Raw genomic sequence first — 16,315 nt, 5'->3', positions numbered from 1 at the left:
TGCTTTTGTTGGGAATTAACACGCGCTTAATAGTGATCCAAAATGTTGTAGTGCAAATAAAGTAACTTCTGCACCACCTCTATGCACTAACTCACGGATCGTTGCTCGGTCACGGAAGGAAACATAAGCGTCGGCATATATCGAGTAAGTTATGTCGGCCAAAACTTAGGACGTCTTCAGTTTCTCTAGCGCGACACTGCATCTCAGACATCCATCTCAGAGGTGTCTAGTTCCAAGCAAAAATAGATAAAATGGTAACAGAAAATCAACACTGATGTTTCCACGTATTTCTACTCTAGCACGACGTTGCCACTGTTTCCACATAAATACAGTAGATGAACACCGGTATTCTTACGTGGAAAACTCACAAGTTGGGGTAAAAATCGCGAGCCTAAGCCACCAAATATTCTTTCACTATAATCAAATGTGGAATACAACAAGTTCCTCTCTAGATGGCACTAGAGGTTCTCATACATCAATATCATATTGGATGACAACAACAAGATTTGGGACTCAAGATTTATGGATTGGAACAATCTCACTCTTGTCGGTTTGTAAGATTTAATCCGTAAGTTTTGGCCCGCAAGTGTGGAAAACTAGGAGGGCTTTGCAGGAGTCCGGAACGCCACCAAGTAGGACTATGGCACCCTCGGTCCACACAAAACCCCTCCCAGACACCGCGTCTCCATCCCTTCTCCCTTTCTCTACATCCGCTTCCTCCCTCACAGTCGTCAATGGTCTACCACCACGGCCTCCTGTCAAGACTTTCCCGAACCCCCGCGACCTCCACCGCTACACTCGGTCACCACGTTGCTTGTCCTACACCGCCAGTCCACACCTCTCGTCCGTCGACCACGTAGGTACCATCCTCCCCTACAGGGGTCACCGCGCCCAACAAGTGTTTGGTGAAATGTTCATGCTAAAAAATTGTCCTTTCTGTGAAGCAGTGGATTCGGACAGGGAGTACATATACGAGCACTCTGTTGAGTCATCTGACGACTCGTCCGACAAGAAGAATTATGTAGACGAAAGGCGATGATGCAGGCAATCCTTACAGACGTGGGGTGTGCAGAAGAACATGTTATAAATTTCAAGGGATCAATCAAGGGTCATCGAGTGCTGAATCGGAACATGGCAGGGGGCATATGATGCTAATGGATGACTACTTTGCCCCCGCTGCCCTATTTGCGGACAATTTTCACCGGCGCTTTTGGATGCGAGAAAATGTCTTTGATCGTCTCTACATTAGCGTCGGTCCTACGATGACTATTTCATCCTGAAGAAGGATGACGTATGAAGGATTGGATTCTCTAATTACTAGAAGTGCACAACTGCATTCCGTATGATTGCATATGGCATGGTCGCAGATTCATCGGACGAGTACCTACAAATATCTGAGAGCACATGCAGAGACGCTATGGTCAGATTTGCTATTGGGGTGGTCAAGGTGTTTTGACCTCAGTATTTGAGAGAATCAACTGTCACGGACACTAAGAGGCTCTTGGCAATGTGCGAAGCAAGATGATGGTCACGTTGGCTCGGATCTCTTGATTGCATGCACTGGAGATGGAAGAACTACCCAAAAGCTCTACAAGGGAAATATCAGGGCCATGTTAAGAAGCCACCATCCTTCTTGAAGCAGTTGCATCATAGGACCTATGGATTTGGCACGCTTTCTTTGGCATGCCCGGATCTCACAGTGACATCAATGTGCTACATCGGGCTCCATTGTTTTCTAGGTTGACTGAAGGGCAAGCTCATCCTTGCAAATATAATGTCAATGGCCATCAATACAACATGGGCTACTATCTGGTGACGACATCTATCCTTCATGGGCTACCTTCATCAAGACCATCTTTGAGTCAATTGGTCAGAAAATAGTCACTTTGCCCAATGACAAGAAGGAGCTAGAAAGGATGTGGAGAGGGTATTTGGAGTGCTTCAAGACTGTTTTGCAGTTGTTTGTGAACCTCATAAACAATGGGATCTGGAGACCCTTGTGGGAGGTGATGACATGTTTGATCATGCACAACATAGTCATGGAGGATGAGGGGTAGATGTTGCCGGAGGTCTGGGATTTGAGAACATGAACGTTCCTATCCAACTTCCGTATCATAATTCGGCCACATTTGATGAGTTTGTTTAAACGTATCAACAAATTCAGCATCAAGCAACTAATGAGCAGCTCAAGACAGTTCTGATTGAGCATACGTGGGTGGTTAAAGAGCACAACTAGACTATATATGCGAGTTAAATTCAAGTTTAAACTATTTTATTTAAAAACTTAGTTAGATTGTAATATTTAAATTAGAACTAATGTTGCATTTAAATTGGAACTTCGATTAGTGAGTAGATGGGTTTGCCCTTTGAGCTAGGGGTCAGGGCTTGCTTGTTGCTTCCACAGTTGCACAAACTACGCTTCTAATAAGCATTGTCAGTGCTTTTGTTCCTAGAGGACTTATTATTGACAATGTGTTGGTGGCCTATGGATGCTTTCATGCAATAAAGAAAAGGACCCATGGATCTAATGGGTATTGTGTTGTCAAGCCAGATATGAACAAAGCATATGACCGTGTTGAATGGAGGTTTCTAGAGAAGGTAATGCTGAAGATAGGTTTTAATGAGCAGTGAGTGAGGCTTTATGGAGTGTGTCTCTTCTGTCAGCTACAGAGTACGCTCCAATGATACTAAAATTGACGAGTTCAGTCCCACAAGAGGATTGAGATAGGGGGCCCCATTATCCCCATACTTATTTTTATTATGCTTAGAAGGGTTCTCGAGCCTTTTGTCTAAGGAGGAGGAAATTGGTGATTTGGAGGGTATCCGAGTTTGCCGGGATGGCCCTTCTATTTCCCATCTTATGTTTGCAGATGATTATCCGATTTTGATGAAAACTGATTCACATAATGCAAGCATTCTGGAAAAGGTACTGAATACTTATTTCCTCAGTTCTCGACAGCAACTGAGTAATGCTAAATCGAGTGTCTTTTTTAGTCCTAATACTAGTATTAGAACATGAGAGAATTTGCGCAGAGAACAGAATATTGAAACAGAAGCGCTATCAGATACATATTTGGGTCTACCCACTATGGTTGGGGTGGACATGAGTGATTGCTTTTAGCATATGATTGATAGAATCCATCGGAGACTGAAAGGTTGGAAAGAGAAAACCCTCTCCATGCAAGGTAAAGAGATTCTTATAAAGTCGGTAGCCCAGGCAATTCCCTCTTATGCTATGTCAGTATTTAAATTTCCAAAGGGAATTTGCAAGGCTATTACCGATGAAATTTCGGGGGTTTGGTGGGGAGATAATGAAGAGAAAAAGAAGATGCATTGGTTCACGTGGTGGAAATTGTGTGTTCCATAGAAGAAAGAGGGATGGGATTTAAGGACCTTCACATTTGTTATCTTGGTATGTTAGCAAAACAGTGTTGGTGACTGATCCAAAACCCATACTCTTTATGTGCACAAGTCCTGCGTGCTAAATACTATCCAGATGGAAATAACCTTAAAGCTGAACCTAAGAAAGGGTCGTCTACACTTGGCAGAGTATCATAGCGGGATTCAATCTTTTTAGCGAGGGTGCGTATGGAGGGTTGGCTTTGGATCTCAAATAAATATTTGGCAAGACCCATGGATTCCTACAAGCACATCGCAGGGAGTTATTATTGTCTAAGATAGAAGAACTCATTGACCCCCACTTTGGTGATTGGGATGGAGATCTCATACATGATGTATTCACACCGGTGGATGTTCAAAGAATCTTATAAATCCCATTGCATGCTCAAATGAATGGGGATTTCATTGCATGGAACTATACCCGTTTCGGCACGTTTTCGGTCCGGTCTGCATATTATAGAGCTGGACCATCAGTTTGGTTCCCAGTTGACAAGGCCAGTTGGGCAGGGTAGTGATCATATTAATCATATTTGGAAAGATATATGGAGGTTACATGTGCCTGGGAAAGTCAAACACTTTACTTGGAAGGTGCTACATGGAGTCCTACCCTGTTATGGGGTTTTGCCAGCCCGACACATACCTTGTTCACCTCGATGCTCATGTTGTTTGGTGGGTGACGAAGACTTGTGCTCTTCAAATATCGTCGTGTGAAAGAAGTGTGGTCTCAGTTGGGACTTCTAGATGCCATTCGAAGAACAACTAATGAGGACATATTAGGCTCAGTCACTACGGAGATTTTAGCAAAGCTTGATGTTGTTTCAGATGGACTATCTGTGGCTGAACTGGTTGTTGTGGCGGCGTGGTACCTTTGGTGGCAATGACGATAACTTGTGAAAGGAACTGTGATTCAAAATCCTGAAAAAGCAGCACTGTCTATTCACGTTCTAGCTCCAAAGTTCCCGACTCGAAAGAAAGGACATATGTGGCAAAAACCGTCTCATGGACTGGTCAAGGTTAATGTAGATGCATCATTTCATGTGGATACTTTATCTGGAGCTTGCGGTGTCGTCGTGCGCGATGAACAGGGTGACTTTCTAGTAGCAGCAACTTGGTTTCTTCCGCATCTCCGAGATGTTGATTCAGCGGAGCTCATGGCGATTAGACATGTAATATACTTGTTGGCAAATTTCGGGTGCAACAATGTGAAGATTGAATCTGAATGCTCGTTTACGGTGGAGGCAATTAAGTAAATGGACTATTATCTACGACCCGAAGTTGCATTGGCCTCTGAATGCAAGATCTTCAGGTTCTTGGGATGATGTAATCCCTGACTTTGTTTCACATTTACTTGTGAATGACATGACCATCATATGGGAAATATAGTCTATTTGTTGTCAAACAAAATTACGCTCCTAGTAACTGCCTTTGGCTGGGGGGGGGGGGGGGGGGCTAGTATACGATCAGACCTCCGGATGCGATCGTACGATCCAACCATTTGGACTCTTGGATGGAAAATGAGTTGTCCAGATGTAGCAACGCGGTCCACTTGTGAACATTTTGCACAAAACCCAATTTTTTATTTCTCAATGGCGCACCAAGTCCCTCTCATCTCACGTGTACATCCACTCGGGATAGTAAAAATCCTCTTCCATTCTTTCTTTCTCTCAGATCTAGACCTTGAGAGCACCGCCGCCGGACCTTTCCAAACGCCGACATTGCTACCTCCGATGATGGCGAGCTCACTCATTGTTTGGAGTACTTCCTCATCGCAACTTCCATGGATCCTGGCCAGATCTGCTTCCTTTTGCCCTCTTGTGGCCTCGTCCATTACGTCGTCATTCGTCATCGACTCTGCATTTGTTTAGCCTGTACTCCTAGGCGGCATGATCGCAAGCGGATCACATCTCCAACCTGTAAATTCTTTCTTGGGTGCCTTTTTGGCTCCTGATATGTTCTCCGTGTACCTGGATGTATTCTCTTCTCTCTCACAGAAGTTTGTGTACATGATATCCAGTCGATTCTTCTTTCATTTACACGTGTTCGTCAATTTAGCGAATCTTCTTTCTGCAGTATTTGATCTAGCGAAATCTCCTTTTCTTTTGTGCTTTCTGTTTCAGGGTCTATCACTATTAGGATGGTTTTCTTGAGGCAGAGAACACTGATTGTGTTGGTTTCGAAGCAAACATATGCTGCTGTGTATTACAATTTTTAGATTTACAATCGAGCATGCTTACTGAACTTAGAAATAACATTTCAAATTTGTGTTCCTGGTATCATTGTAAATGAATTGGATTCAGTGCATTAGTTGTGGCACAATTTGGATATTTTCCTATGACAATAGTGTGTATACAGTAGGAGAGAAAAAAATTGTTGTATATACATATTTCGACATGAACAAAATATATGTTTTATGTACAGTATTGTGTGTCAAATCCATTTATCCTGCGTTACAATGTACAGACAGGCTGCTGTTAAATGCTATATCATATACGTTCAGGGATCCAGATGCAAAATGTGCCATCTTATCCCCCTTTTGTTGTTTCTACCACTGGATGGAGATCCAATGGCCCATGTTACTGGAGGCAAAATTTCATGTTTTGACCCTTTTTTGAAACCTATTCGAGATCTGACCATTTTGCTACCGCTAGGGTCCATAGCGGTAGGGTGTAACAGCCTACCGTCAAACAGACTGACGGTAGTCTGTACAACCCTACCGCCAAGATGCGCATTGATCTCACTTGAAGCCCTGATCTCATACAAGTTGTCCCCGTGTTTTTGGTGGGCATCATCTCTACGGGTTGGTGGCAGCCGACCAAAACAGCGTGACTAGCGTCAATGAGGGACTTGTGGGGTTCCATTTCGTCTCCAAGGAACAAACACCAGATCCGACAAGATGTTCATGGATTGTTGGCAGTATTTGGCCATCCTTATTGTTCTTCTCACGCCGCTCGGCGCACTGCCCCGACTGATGTTCATCCATGGGTCATCACAGTCCCGCCTCTCACCATTGGCTACTACAGTACTTTAAGATATGGGCTTAACTTTTCGAGGATCGATGGATCTGATTCATGCTCCTCATCTGGCAACAGAGGAATACTTGAGAGAGAAAAAAAAACTAGTACAAGCTTCAATCCTATGAATCAAACAACTAACATAGGAAAGGTGGACATCATGGGATGCCGACGATCTAATGTTGATACAGCACAGTGGTCGCCAATGTATGTTTGTTCGATAACCGGGGTACGACAAAGGATTGAGGGTCCCGGCATCAACGCTAGGTTGTGCCAAACTGTCTACAGCTCTACCCACACCCACAAACTTGTACAAGAACGGTGGGTCATGTTGACAGGACATGGTGAGTGATACAATGTGATCTAAGAGAAGGTAGAAAAGAGCGGCCATGCCGCGATCCCGATCCGGATATCCGAAACTAAACTGTTTACGCAACATCTAATCTGTCCAAACGCTGGCTTCATGAGTGAGTCCAGGCAGTCTACAATGCGGCTCGTCCTTGGCCCTTGGGCAGCTTCTTTGAACCAGCTGCGCGGACAAATAAAAAAGGGGAAACGTTTCGTAAGCTACAGCTCTTCGCTTCAAAAAAGAAACAACATCAAGTTCCATGCTTACCGTCGTCCACATCTTTCAGTTGGTAGTAGTGCGGAGCAATTTCCACCAGCCATTCGGGCTTCAGTTCCGTCACCTGCATGCATTCATTGGCCATAGCATTTCAGACGACAATCAATTATTTCTTTCACGGCTTGCTTAATTCTGGAGAGACTGCAAACCTGACGCATGTACTCTTTTGTCGTGAGAACTAGTTCGTGGTATATTACCCAGCGAGGAAGTAGCTGCATATATGAGGCAAATATAAACAATGTCAGAAACAAAACTTGGACAAGACCACTACTATGGATGATGGAATGTCCAGGATGTAAAAATAAATACGACAACTCAACTTGCCTGTGCTAATCCTGAACTAGGGTGGATAAAGACCGTCTGAGGGTTCTTCACAGTTCTATATGAACCATTCTTCTGCAACCGTGCAGAATGGTGGAAGAAGCCTGCAACCCGCAAGTACCCACTTATCAGATTTATCCATCTCAGGCAACTTGCACAAATAAAGCAACTGAATCATCAGTATACGTACCGGATGTTATGGCCTTTTTAATAGCATCCAAGTCACTGGCATTTGAACAGACCTCAATCTCAACTCTCTCCATAAGTCCCTCCAGTTGATCTCGAATGTCTCTTGCTCTCTTCATGCTGCGGACCTGATTTATGTACCGACAGTTTTATCACATAAACTTTGCAGAAACAGTGATCAACAGATTACAGTAACTGCATATATAATACTCCCTCCGTTCACTATTATAAGATGTTTTGGATATTATAATATGGACTGAAATGAGTGAACAAACACAATAAAATGCGTCTATATACATCCGATTCAGAAAAAAGTTAGAACATCTTACGATAGTGAACAGAGGGAGTACATAAGTAAGCTAACCATGGTCGGCATTGGTTGATTATTTTCAAACAACACTAATTCAAAACCCAACATGAAATTTTAGCGTCTCTATTTCTCTAGTGGAAATAAAAAGATACACTGCGCAAGTAGAAAAATAGAGTATTAATTAAGAATGTCATGTTCATTAACCCTTTATGCTTTGTGCCCTACGCTAGAAGCTAAAACAACACCGACTGGATGAAATAGCATATGTTAGTATCTTCTACTGTCCATTAAAAGCATCATGATGCTCATGCACATCAATGTTCTATACAACATGTAATATTGTCTCTGCAATTTCTTGCATTTACTCTACATATGAGATTCATCATCAATACTTGAGGCTAACCTTTTCAAGTTAAACATGATTTTGCGGTATAAAAAATGTAGAGGCAATAAATTAGATTGGCATGGCCATTCTCATTCAGCCCTACAATAGATACTAAAAAAGCTATTGGCCAGAGCAAGTGCTACACACACAATCAGTAACATAGGAAGTTACAAAATCTAGAGGAACGCAATATCTTTAAAATAAGAAGTGATGCTAATATGATGATGTCCAGAGAATAAAATATCTTAAGCTGGACCACCAGAATGCATGTTACAAATTATAGAACAAGAACATACCTGGATATAATTTTCATAACACCATTGAGTCGAGAAGTCTGTTTCTCTCCATGAGTTATAGACCTGAAATTATCTTGAAGAAATTAGCCTTTATAGCTCAAATCTAATAAACATTATGAATTCTGATAAATTACAAGGACAAGAAAGACGACTACATTGAGTAATGCTATGTGGTCCCCGACGTTCCCAGTGTGGAAGTTTAATCTTGCATTATCTGCATGGACCTGTTTATCCTTTGGACGGTAGAATATAGAATTTCCGATCGACAACATTGACGCAATAGACATGACCTCATCAGAACACTTGTATTTCTCTGAAGCTACTATCATCTTTGACAGCATAGGATCTAGTGGAAACTCTGCCATTCGTCTTCCAGTCTTGGTCAACTCTCCACGACTGTTGAGTGCACTGAGAGCAAAAAGTTGCTCCAGGGCCTTCAACAAGGCCTCTGAAGGAGGTGGGTCCATAAAATCAAAATTAACCAAGTCATGAATACCAAGACTCTTAAGTGTAAGAACAACATTTGCAAGGTTGGTTCTTTGTATCTCTGGAACAGTATTATCCTCAAGATCATGCATGTAGTTATAACTTGTGTACAGACGGAAACATTTTCCTGGTCCTGTCCGTCCAGATCTTCCTGCCCTCTGGTTTGCTGATGCCTTTGAGATAGGATTGATAAGCAGGGATTCCATCCCTGTACGAGGGTTGTATGACTTGATCTTGCAAAAACCTGGGTCAATAACATATTTTATACCATCAATGGTTAATGAAGTCTCTGCTATATTAGTGGCCAGGACCACTTTCCGAGAACCCTCGGGGGTTGTCTCAAAGATCTTCGCTTGAAGTTCAGTAGGCAGATTTGCATAAATAGGGCATATATTTAGCTCTGGAATCTTTGTGCCTAAACCCCTTGTTTTGTGTTTCAGGATTTCATCAACTGTTTCAATTTCTTCCTGTCCTGTAAGGAACACTAGGATATCACCAGGGGGCTGTGTCACATGTATCTGTAAAATAGTGACAATGGCAGCATCAATGTAATCTGCTTCTGGAGCTTTTGTATAATGTACTTCAACAGGGTATCGCCTCCCAGGAATCTTGAAAATAGGAGCTGAATCAAAGTAGTCGCTAAATTTTTCTGCGTCAAGGGTTGCACTTGAAATGAGCAACTTCAGGTCTGGACGAAACCTAGCAATGTCCTGCAGGTAGAGTATTACGTATATGAGGAATTGAGTGGGTGTCTACAAGTCTGGTGAAGAGCATACCAAAATGATACAAGCCAGCTGACCTTAACCAAACCAAACAAGATATCAGTAGACAGCGTGCGCTCATGAGCCTCATCAACCATAACAACACTGAACCAAAAATAAACAGATATAAGCGGTGCGTTCAATAGTATACTACAACTCAAGGAAAATGATTTGCCAACAATTACCTATAGCCAGCCAAATCTGGTTCTCCAAGAAACTCCCTCAAAAGCATTCCATCAGTCATGTATTTAATCATTGTTTTCTCTGAGGTACAATCCTCAAACCTTATGGAGTAACCAACCTGTAGGGTGGCACTAAACATGGTTATAATCATACAATTTCATATAATGTTATGGAAGATCACATAAGCACATTCCACAATTTGATATTATTATAGAGTTATTGTTATGAAAAGAACTAACCTCATGTCCCAATTTAACACCCATCTCTTGAGACACCCTAGCTGCAACGCTCATGGCTGCCACTCGACGAGGTTGTGTACAAGCAACCTGCAGATTTAAAAAATTACCATGAATTTTGACAGAACCCATAAATTCATTGTAACTACATCATTAAGGCCAAACATAATCGCACTTCATAGAGCAAAACCATTAATGTGTAACAAAAAAAATTGCAGATTTTTTCATGACGCATTAGACCAAAAAAACCAACTATTCCTATAAGCCATGTATATGCATTAACAGACAGTAATAGTAATAGCAATAGCAATACTAATAGTAGAAAGACCAATGCTGCATGTCATACCTTTCCTCTTGCTGTATATCCAGCTTCATGAAGATATTGAGGTATTTGCGTCGTTTTACCAGAGCCGGTTTCTCCCACTATGACAATAACCTACAAGCACCAAATGCCCACAAAATCAACACAACAACAAATGGACATAATTAGATCATGTCCTAGCACATAAGTTATAAAGTGAAGTGGGTATTTCTTTTCTAAATATAAGTTCAAATTTGGGGAATTGTGAAAGGGCACTGAGCAAAACATGAATAGTGTTTGCTGAATCCTAGCACATAAGTGTTCCACAGTGAACACTAACATCACAAACCTGATATTCATCAACAGCCTTGAGCAGTTCATCTCTGAATTTGTAGATTGGAAGGGTTTTCCGCTCATCCTAGTTCAAAAAGGAAGCCAGTTCAAAGGCAAAAGTAACTGTTAGTGACTATAATTGTGATTCAACTATTATTAAGAGCATGAGTAGGTACATGTGTTTGTAACAAATAAGTTGATAATCTACTCTCACACCTGGAGCTCCCTTTTTAGAATATCTTTTGCATCGATGGTCTCTTGGTCTGAATCATCTTCAAACTATAAAATGAGAAAGTTCAGTAAAAGAGTATCTTAAAGCAATCAAATTAGGAGAGTAAATAAAGTATTTAATCGATTACCTGTGTTCCTTCTATGACCGATGATTTAACAAAATCAATTTGATCATCAAATACAAACCTATGAAGTTGAAAAAGTAATATGAGTACAAAACAACTGTTCAACAAAGGTGTGATCAAGGTTATACAAAATTCAACTTTCCAACAAAGGTGCAATCAAAGGCTATAGAGGATTCATTAGTGTAATGCAATCAGAAAAATCCAGTTATTATACCTTATTAAGTTTCAGTATTACAGCATGTTTGAACGAGGGGTACTTTTGTGTGAGCTTCAGTATTTAGTTCAAGTTTGAACTAACTACCAAAGCTCCCTAAAGAAATACATCCACTTACAGGGATCTTTTTATACGAAACAAATTTCTAGCTAGACAATCATCAGCAAGTGACATGCAGTTGACTGCTGATTAATTACATGGCTCGTCACAACTCTAACTAGAAAGATGGACTCTTAGAAACAGCAGAGTAAACTTTGCTGATGAACAAATTCATAGAAATAATAATAATAACTACTGGTAATCATTACAAGACAGCAGAGAAGTAAACTTTGCTGATGAACAATTCATAAGAAGAACAAAGAACTTACTGGTATTCATTAGAAGACCGATTTCTGTCTTTCGATCCGAATTCCAGTTTAGACTTTCCTGAAACAAGTCAATCAATTGTTAAATATACAACAAAGAGCAGAAATATGGTATCATAAAGACAGTCGCAATACCGATTTCCAGTGAATAATCCAAGTAAATGACATTACCTATTTGATGTTCTTCCCATGCTTCCTGTTCAGCAAAAGGATTCATTTTATCTTTGCCCTCAGGATCTCTGCTTGTCAAGCAAATTCAAAATCAACATATTAAAACAGGTTCAGAGGAAGTTACATAGTCTCATACTGTCATACAGGACTCATAGATACATACTTGTATCGCTGCATTGCTACCGAGAATCTCTTTTCTTGATTAACACCTTCACCCATGTCATAAGCTTCAGGCATTTTGTACTGAAAATCACGTGATTGACGAACTGAAGACATTAGCATCAAGAGATAAGAGTGTCATCATTACTCTGCAATATTCTCAAGGGGGGGAACATACCTCATCAACATCATCTGCACTCTCAACATGATCCTTAACAAGATCATAAATCTTCTTCTTGTATCTGCACACACAAACTGTTAAATGCCCAGGTTTATTTGAAATGCACTGCATAAAAGCCTATGTGTACATGCATCTAGCTAAAAGAGAAAATCTGTAGCATAACTATATCTACATGTCCTCACTCCTCGGTACAAAGTTATCAGTAGAGAAGCACTTTATGGGACTCAGTTACAATAAGCACCTGAAGTCATTTTCTTCTGCCGGGGTCAGTTTCACACCCTGAAAAATGTATTCATGATCGAGAATTTCGTCCCTGCAGTTACCCCAAAACAGTAAGTTAATGTACTGTGTACCAGCTCAACATATAGACAAAATCATGAACAGCAATATACTTGTATAGAAGTTCTGTTGTACTGACCGAATCTCATCAATTTTTTTATCCCTTCGCTTTAGCAAGTACGCTTGCCTTGAAAAATTTCTGCACATTATTGAAAGGTAAGTTAATAGTCCAGAACTCCAGACAGATCTTTCCAATAAAACAGCTTGATTTTTCCTACATTCAACAAGATAACTCAAAGTAACAAACCACTAAATGCAAGCAAAAGACTTCTGTTATTTAATTGAATTTTATCGTTATATTCTATGTTCCCTTTTCTGTAGTGTCATCAGCTTGCGTGCAAGATAAAAGCTTAAACTATGCAAGAGAAAAATGTGGGCAGCTACAAACAACCTATCTCAACAGGGTACAATGGTCCAAAATAAGCAGCACCGTTGTCATTTGCATATATTAGCACCAAAATATTACATGTAAATGCAATTCAATTTTCAAGGAAAAGCAGAGTCCGCCTTCTATGTACACCATCAATTTATTCCAATTTTCTTTCTACAAATAACAAAAGAAATGTGTCCATCTCTCTATAAACTTCACCTATACATCACAAGGGTATTTATTCAATTTCTGCTCTACTACTCTAGTCATAGCCGAAAACATTACTGTAGTCAAGAATAAAATTGTTTCCATATACAACTTCTTCAAATGTTCAGATGTGAGTACAGAATTTAGCACAAACCTACAGTACAACAATGGAAAACCAACAGTCCAGGTGCTCAGTTTGACAAGCTAGCCAACAAGTTCACCGAAAGCTGAAGCTATTAGCCTCTTGAATAATAATGGTTGCTTTCTTGCTATATATACATGATGACTGAATAAGGTTGTTTTCTTGCTACTCTACTACTCTATATATACATCATGGTTGCTTTCTTGCTACTTTGTTTTCCTCAGTTTTCCTCTTGAATAATGACTTAATATGGTACTATTTAAAGTGGGCGGGTTTTTCACCAGTATCTTGGGCAAATGGTTTTTCATCCGTATCAGTGGGCAAATAAAACTAATTTCTTACATACATCAACATAAGTAAAAGAAAATTATAATGAAAAATTACAACAACCAACTGCAACAGGAATAACCTCAGATCTGAAGTGTCATTCTTGTCCAGTGCTTGTGATCTTCTGGTAAGCTCCTCTGTCAACAATCTCCAACGAATAAATTACAATGATCATATTGAACCAAATTAGTAGAGTATACATGTTCAGGTAGGTATACCTTGTTCTTCCTTAGATAACTGCCGCTCCATCAACTGTAGACGGAAATCATTCAATAACATCAGCTCAAATAACTAACAAGATTTAAAAACATAGTACAACTGGAAGACATGATTTGCTGGAGTTTAGAAACATGCTCTGTGCTAGATTTATAAAGTAGGTAGGTGATGCAAGGAAATACAACCAAAGAGGCGCTAATCCACGTATACTGGCATGCAGATGAGCTCACAGAACTACACTTCTTAGGTATCAACATATCCAAAAAAAAACATACTTCTTAGGACGTGAGTCATGGCTCACCGATCAATGACACAATTCCTTTGTAACCACTTCAAAAGATAAAATCGGCAATAAATTTCACAAGTGTAGTTAACCAGCGGGCCACAATTTTAAGTTAATAGAAGTGTGGTTTTCTGAATCGATAATATGGAGAGGTGTGACTTTGTGAAAGTGTGAAAGTACTCCTTCAAAATGCAGTTACTTGACTGATAGTTGAGAAGAAAATTCATAGTTTCGAGGAAGTAACTCTAAGATGTAACTGACATGTCACTACAAGCAGGTTTTCTCTCGTAGTGAATATATATAACAAGCCACAAATTATCTAAGATTCCTTTAGAACGAAATAACTGGTTTATGAAACAAAAAATGACATCGAACACCCAAAAGGAAAAGCCATTCACCAACAATATTTTTGTTCAGCACTCAATTTCATATGACAGCCAGCAGAATACTTCAAAACCAACCAGGAACAATAGGACTTGGTTATAACTTTAACTTGATGTATTATTTAGTTGTTAGAGAAAAAGAGGTTCCACCCATTGGGAATAAATTAAGTGATAGCAAACATAGAAAAGAAAGGAATATCAGCTTGCAAGACAATCACCTTTCGAGTGTGTACCGCATCTCTTTCTCTCATGTTCTTCTCTAGCTGAGCCCTTTCCTGCTGATCTCTTAAAATTTCTTGTTCTTCCTACAAGGCATCACATACTATAATGGATTCAAAAGCACATTTTAATTGACCATTACATACCTACGCATTTTTATGCACAACAAAATCAGATTCCTAGAAGGAAGGGCATACGTCCAGAGTGTCGTCGCCGTCTTCATCATCCACCTCTTCTGTTCTCCTTCGGACACTCCTCTCAGAAACTTGTGCTATCGTTTCCTGCAACACAACATTATCAGGTTGAGTCACTCACGGCATGTGAAAGCAGCACGACTAACAGGTGGCTACCACAGCGTCTCACATCATCATCCTTCCCATCGTCTTGGTCTTGAGCCTTCCTCCTAAAATGCTTCCTGCTCTTGGAGGATGCGCTCGCCGAGCTCGTCGTGTGGTTGTCAACCTCGTCGTCGTCCTCATCGGCCAGCAACTTGTAAGTGCTTTGTTTCTGAACAAGCTTTGCTGCCTCCCTTTCCTGTTTCTGGTAATTCTGCGACAAGAAAGGGAAAGCATATATAGCATTAAAATCATCAAAGACAAAGTCTCAGCAGTGTTGTTAACACAATGGGATTGCTCAACAGGGGAGGTGGATCAAAACTTACACTGACGCCCCTGCCCTTGCGGGGGACCTTGGCGTAGATGTCGGCGGCGAAGCTGCTTGTCTCGGCGGAGGAGGAGAAGCCGTACTCCACGAGCTTCCCCACGAGATCGCCGGCCGAAGAGGAGTCCTTGGCTGAGCGCACACAGAGACAGGCCCAAATTAGAATCGGAGAAGAAGAAAGCAGAGTAGAATCGGGTGTACCTAGGCCGATGACATAGTGCACGAGGACGCTCGTCGAGAAGCCCTGGATGGACATGAGCTTGTCCGAGACCCAGTCCCTGAGCTGCTTGTCGCTCGCCATCACGGGCGGATCGGAGTTGCTGGAGAGGAACCGGTACCGGAGACAGGGGACGGGGTTGGGAGAGCCGGGACGCGAAGGGGGACGGCGACGCGCGCGAGAGGCGGAGGGGTTGGGGGTTGAGGTGGGGGCGGCGTCCGGCCTGGATGACCTGGACGGCGCGGAGGGTGGGCGGCGGACTCCGGCCTGATACTGTGGGCGACGGGGGAGGTGGGGGAAGCGGCGGCCGGAGGGATGCCGGGGAGCGGGGCCGGCGGCGCGTCCGGGAACCCTAGGTAGCGAGAGGAGTCGTGGGAGAGAGAGAGAGAGGGAGAACGAGCGGGCCGAACCGCTCTCCTGCTCGGTTCGTTCGATCGTCGGCTGGTTTTTTCTTCTCCCTTTTCTTGTCTTTTGTTTTCTTTTTTCCTTTTTCTTTTCTCTTTCTTTTGTTTCTTTCTTTCCATATTCATCATATGATAAATGGCAATTATGTTTTCAGAAAATTTTGTATTTTTAGAGTTGCTCTTATTTTGTATCTCATTTTTCTTTTTCGTATTTTTTTTATATTTCTGGTCTTTTCTCTTTTCGTCCTTATTTCTTGTTCAGCTCACAA

The 16,315-nt window shown here is 41.4% G+C and overlaps 1 protein-coding gene across 2 annotated transcripts; it reads right to left on the bottom strand.

Moving 5' to 3' along the window:
• Positions 1-6,535: 6,535 nt before the first annotated feature.
• LOC109771754 (pre-mRNA-splicing factor ATP-dependent RNA helicase DEAH1) lies at positions 6,536-16,080 on the bottom strand. Of its 2 annotated transcripts, XM_020330452.4 has the most exons (27): positions 15,627-16,080; positions 15,427-15,557; positions 15,129-15,314; positions 14,963-15,046; positions 14,765-14,851; positions 13,883-13,916; positions 13,747-13,801; positions 12,698-12,757; positions 12,521-12,592; positions 12,277-12,340; positions 12,103-12,182; positions 11,940-12,007; positions 11,772-11,829; positions 11,193-11,250; positions 11,050-11,112; positions 10,850-10,918; positions 10,546-10,635; positions 10,203-10,289; positions 9,966-10,081; positions 9,819-9,885; positions 8,689-9,729; positions 8,534-8,596; positions 7,547-7,670; positions 7,360-7,460; positions 7,185-7,247; positions 7,027-7,099; positions 6,536-6,939 (listed from the first exon to the last, which is right to left on the bottom strand). In XM_020330452.4, exons 1-27 carry the CDS (start codon positions 15,724-15,726, stop codon positions 6,893-6,895), a joined length of 3,141 nt encoding a protein of 1,046 aa, XP_020186041.1. In that variant the 5' UTR covers positions 15,727-16,080; the 3' UTR covers positions 6,536-6,892. The 2 variants fall into 2 exon arrangements, with proteins under 2 accessions (XP_020186041.1, XP_073353319.1); XM_073497218.1 differs by lacking the exons at positions 15,427-15,557; positions 15,627-16,080 and having other exon boundaries at positions 14,765-14,868.
• Positions 16,081-16,315: the final 235 nt, after the last annotated feature.

Source organism: Aegilops tauschii, chromosome 4 (assembly GCF_002575655.3).
Source record: "Aegilops tauschii subsp. strangulata cultivar AL8/78 chromosome 4, Aet v6.0, whole genome shotgun sequence".
NCBI classification, from domain to species: domain Eukaryota; kingdom Viridiplantae; phylum Streptophyta; class Magnoliopsida; order Poales; family Poaceae; genus Aegilops; species Aegilops tauschii.
The sequence above is the reverse complement of the archived record's forward strand: the minus strand, read 5'-3'. Positions and strand labels throughout refer to the sequence as shown.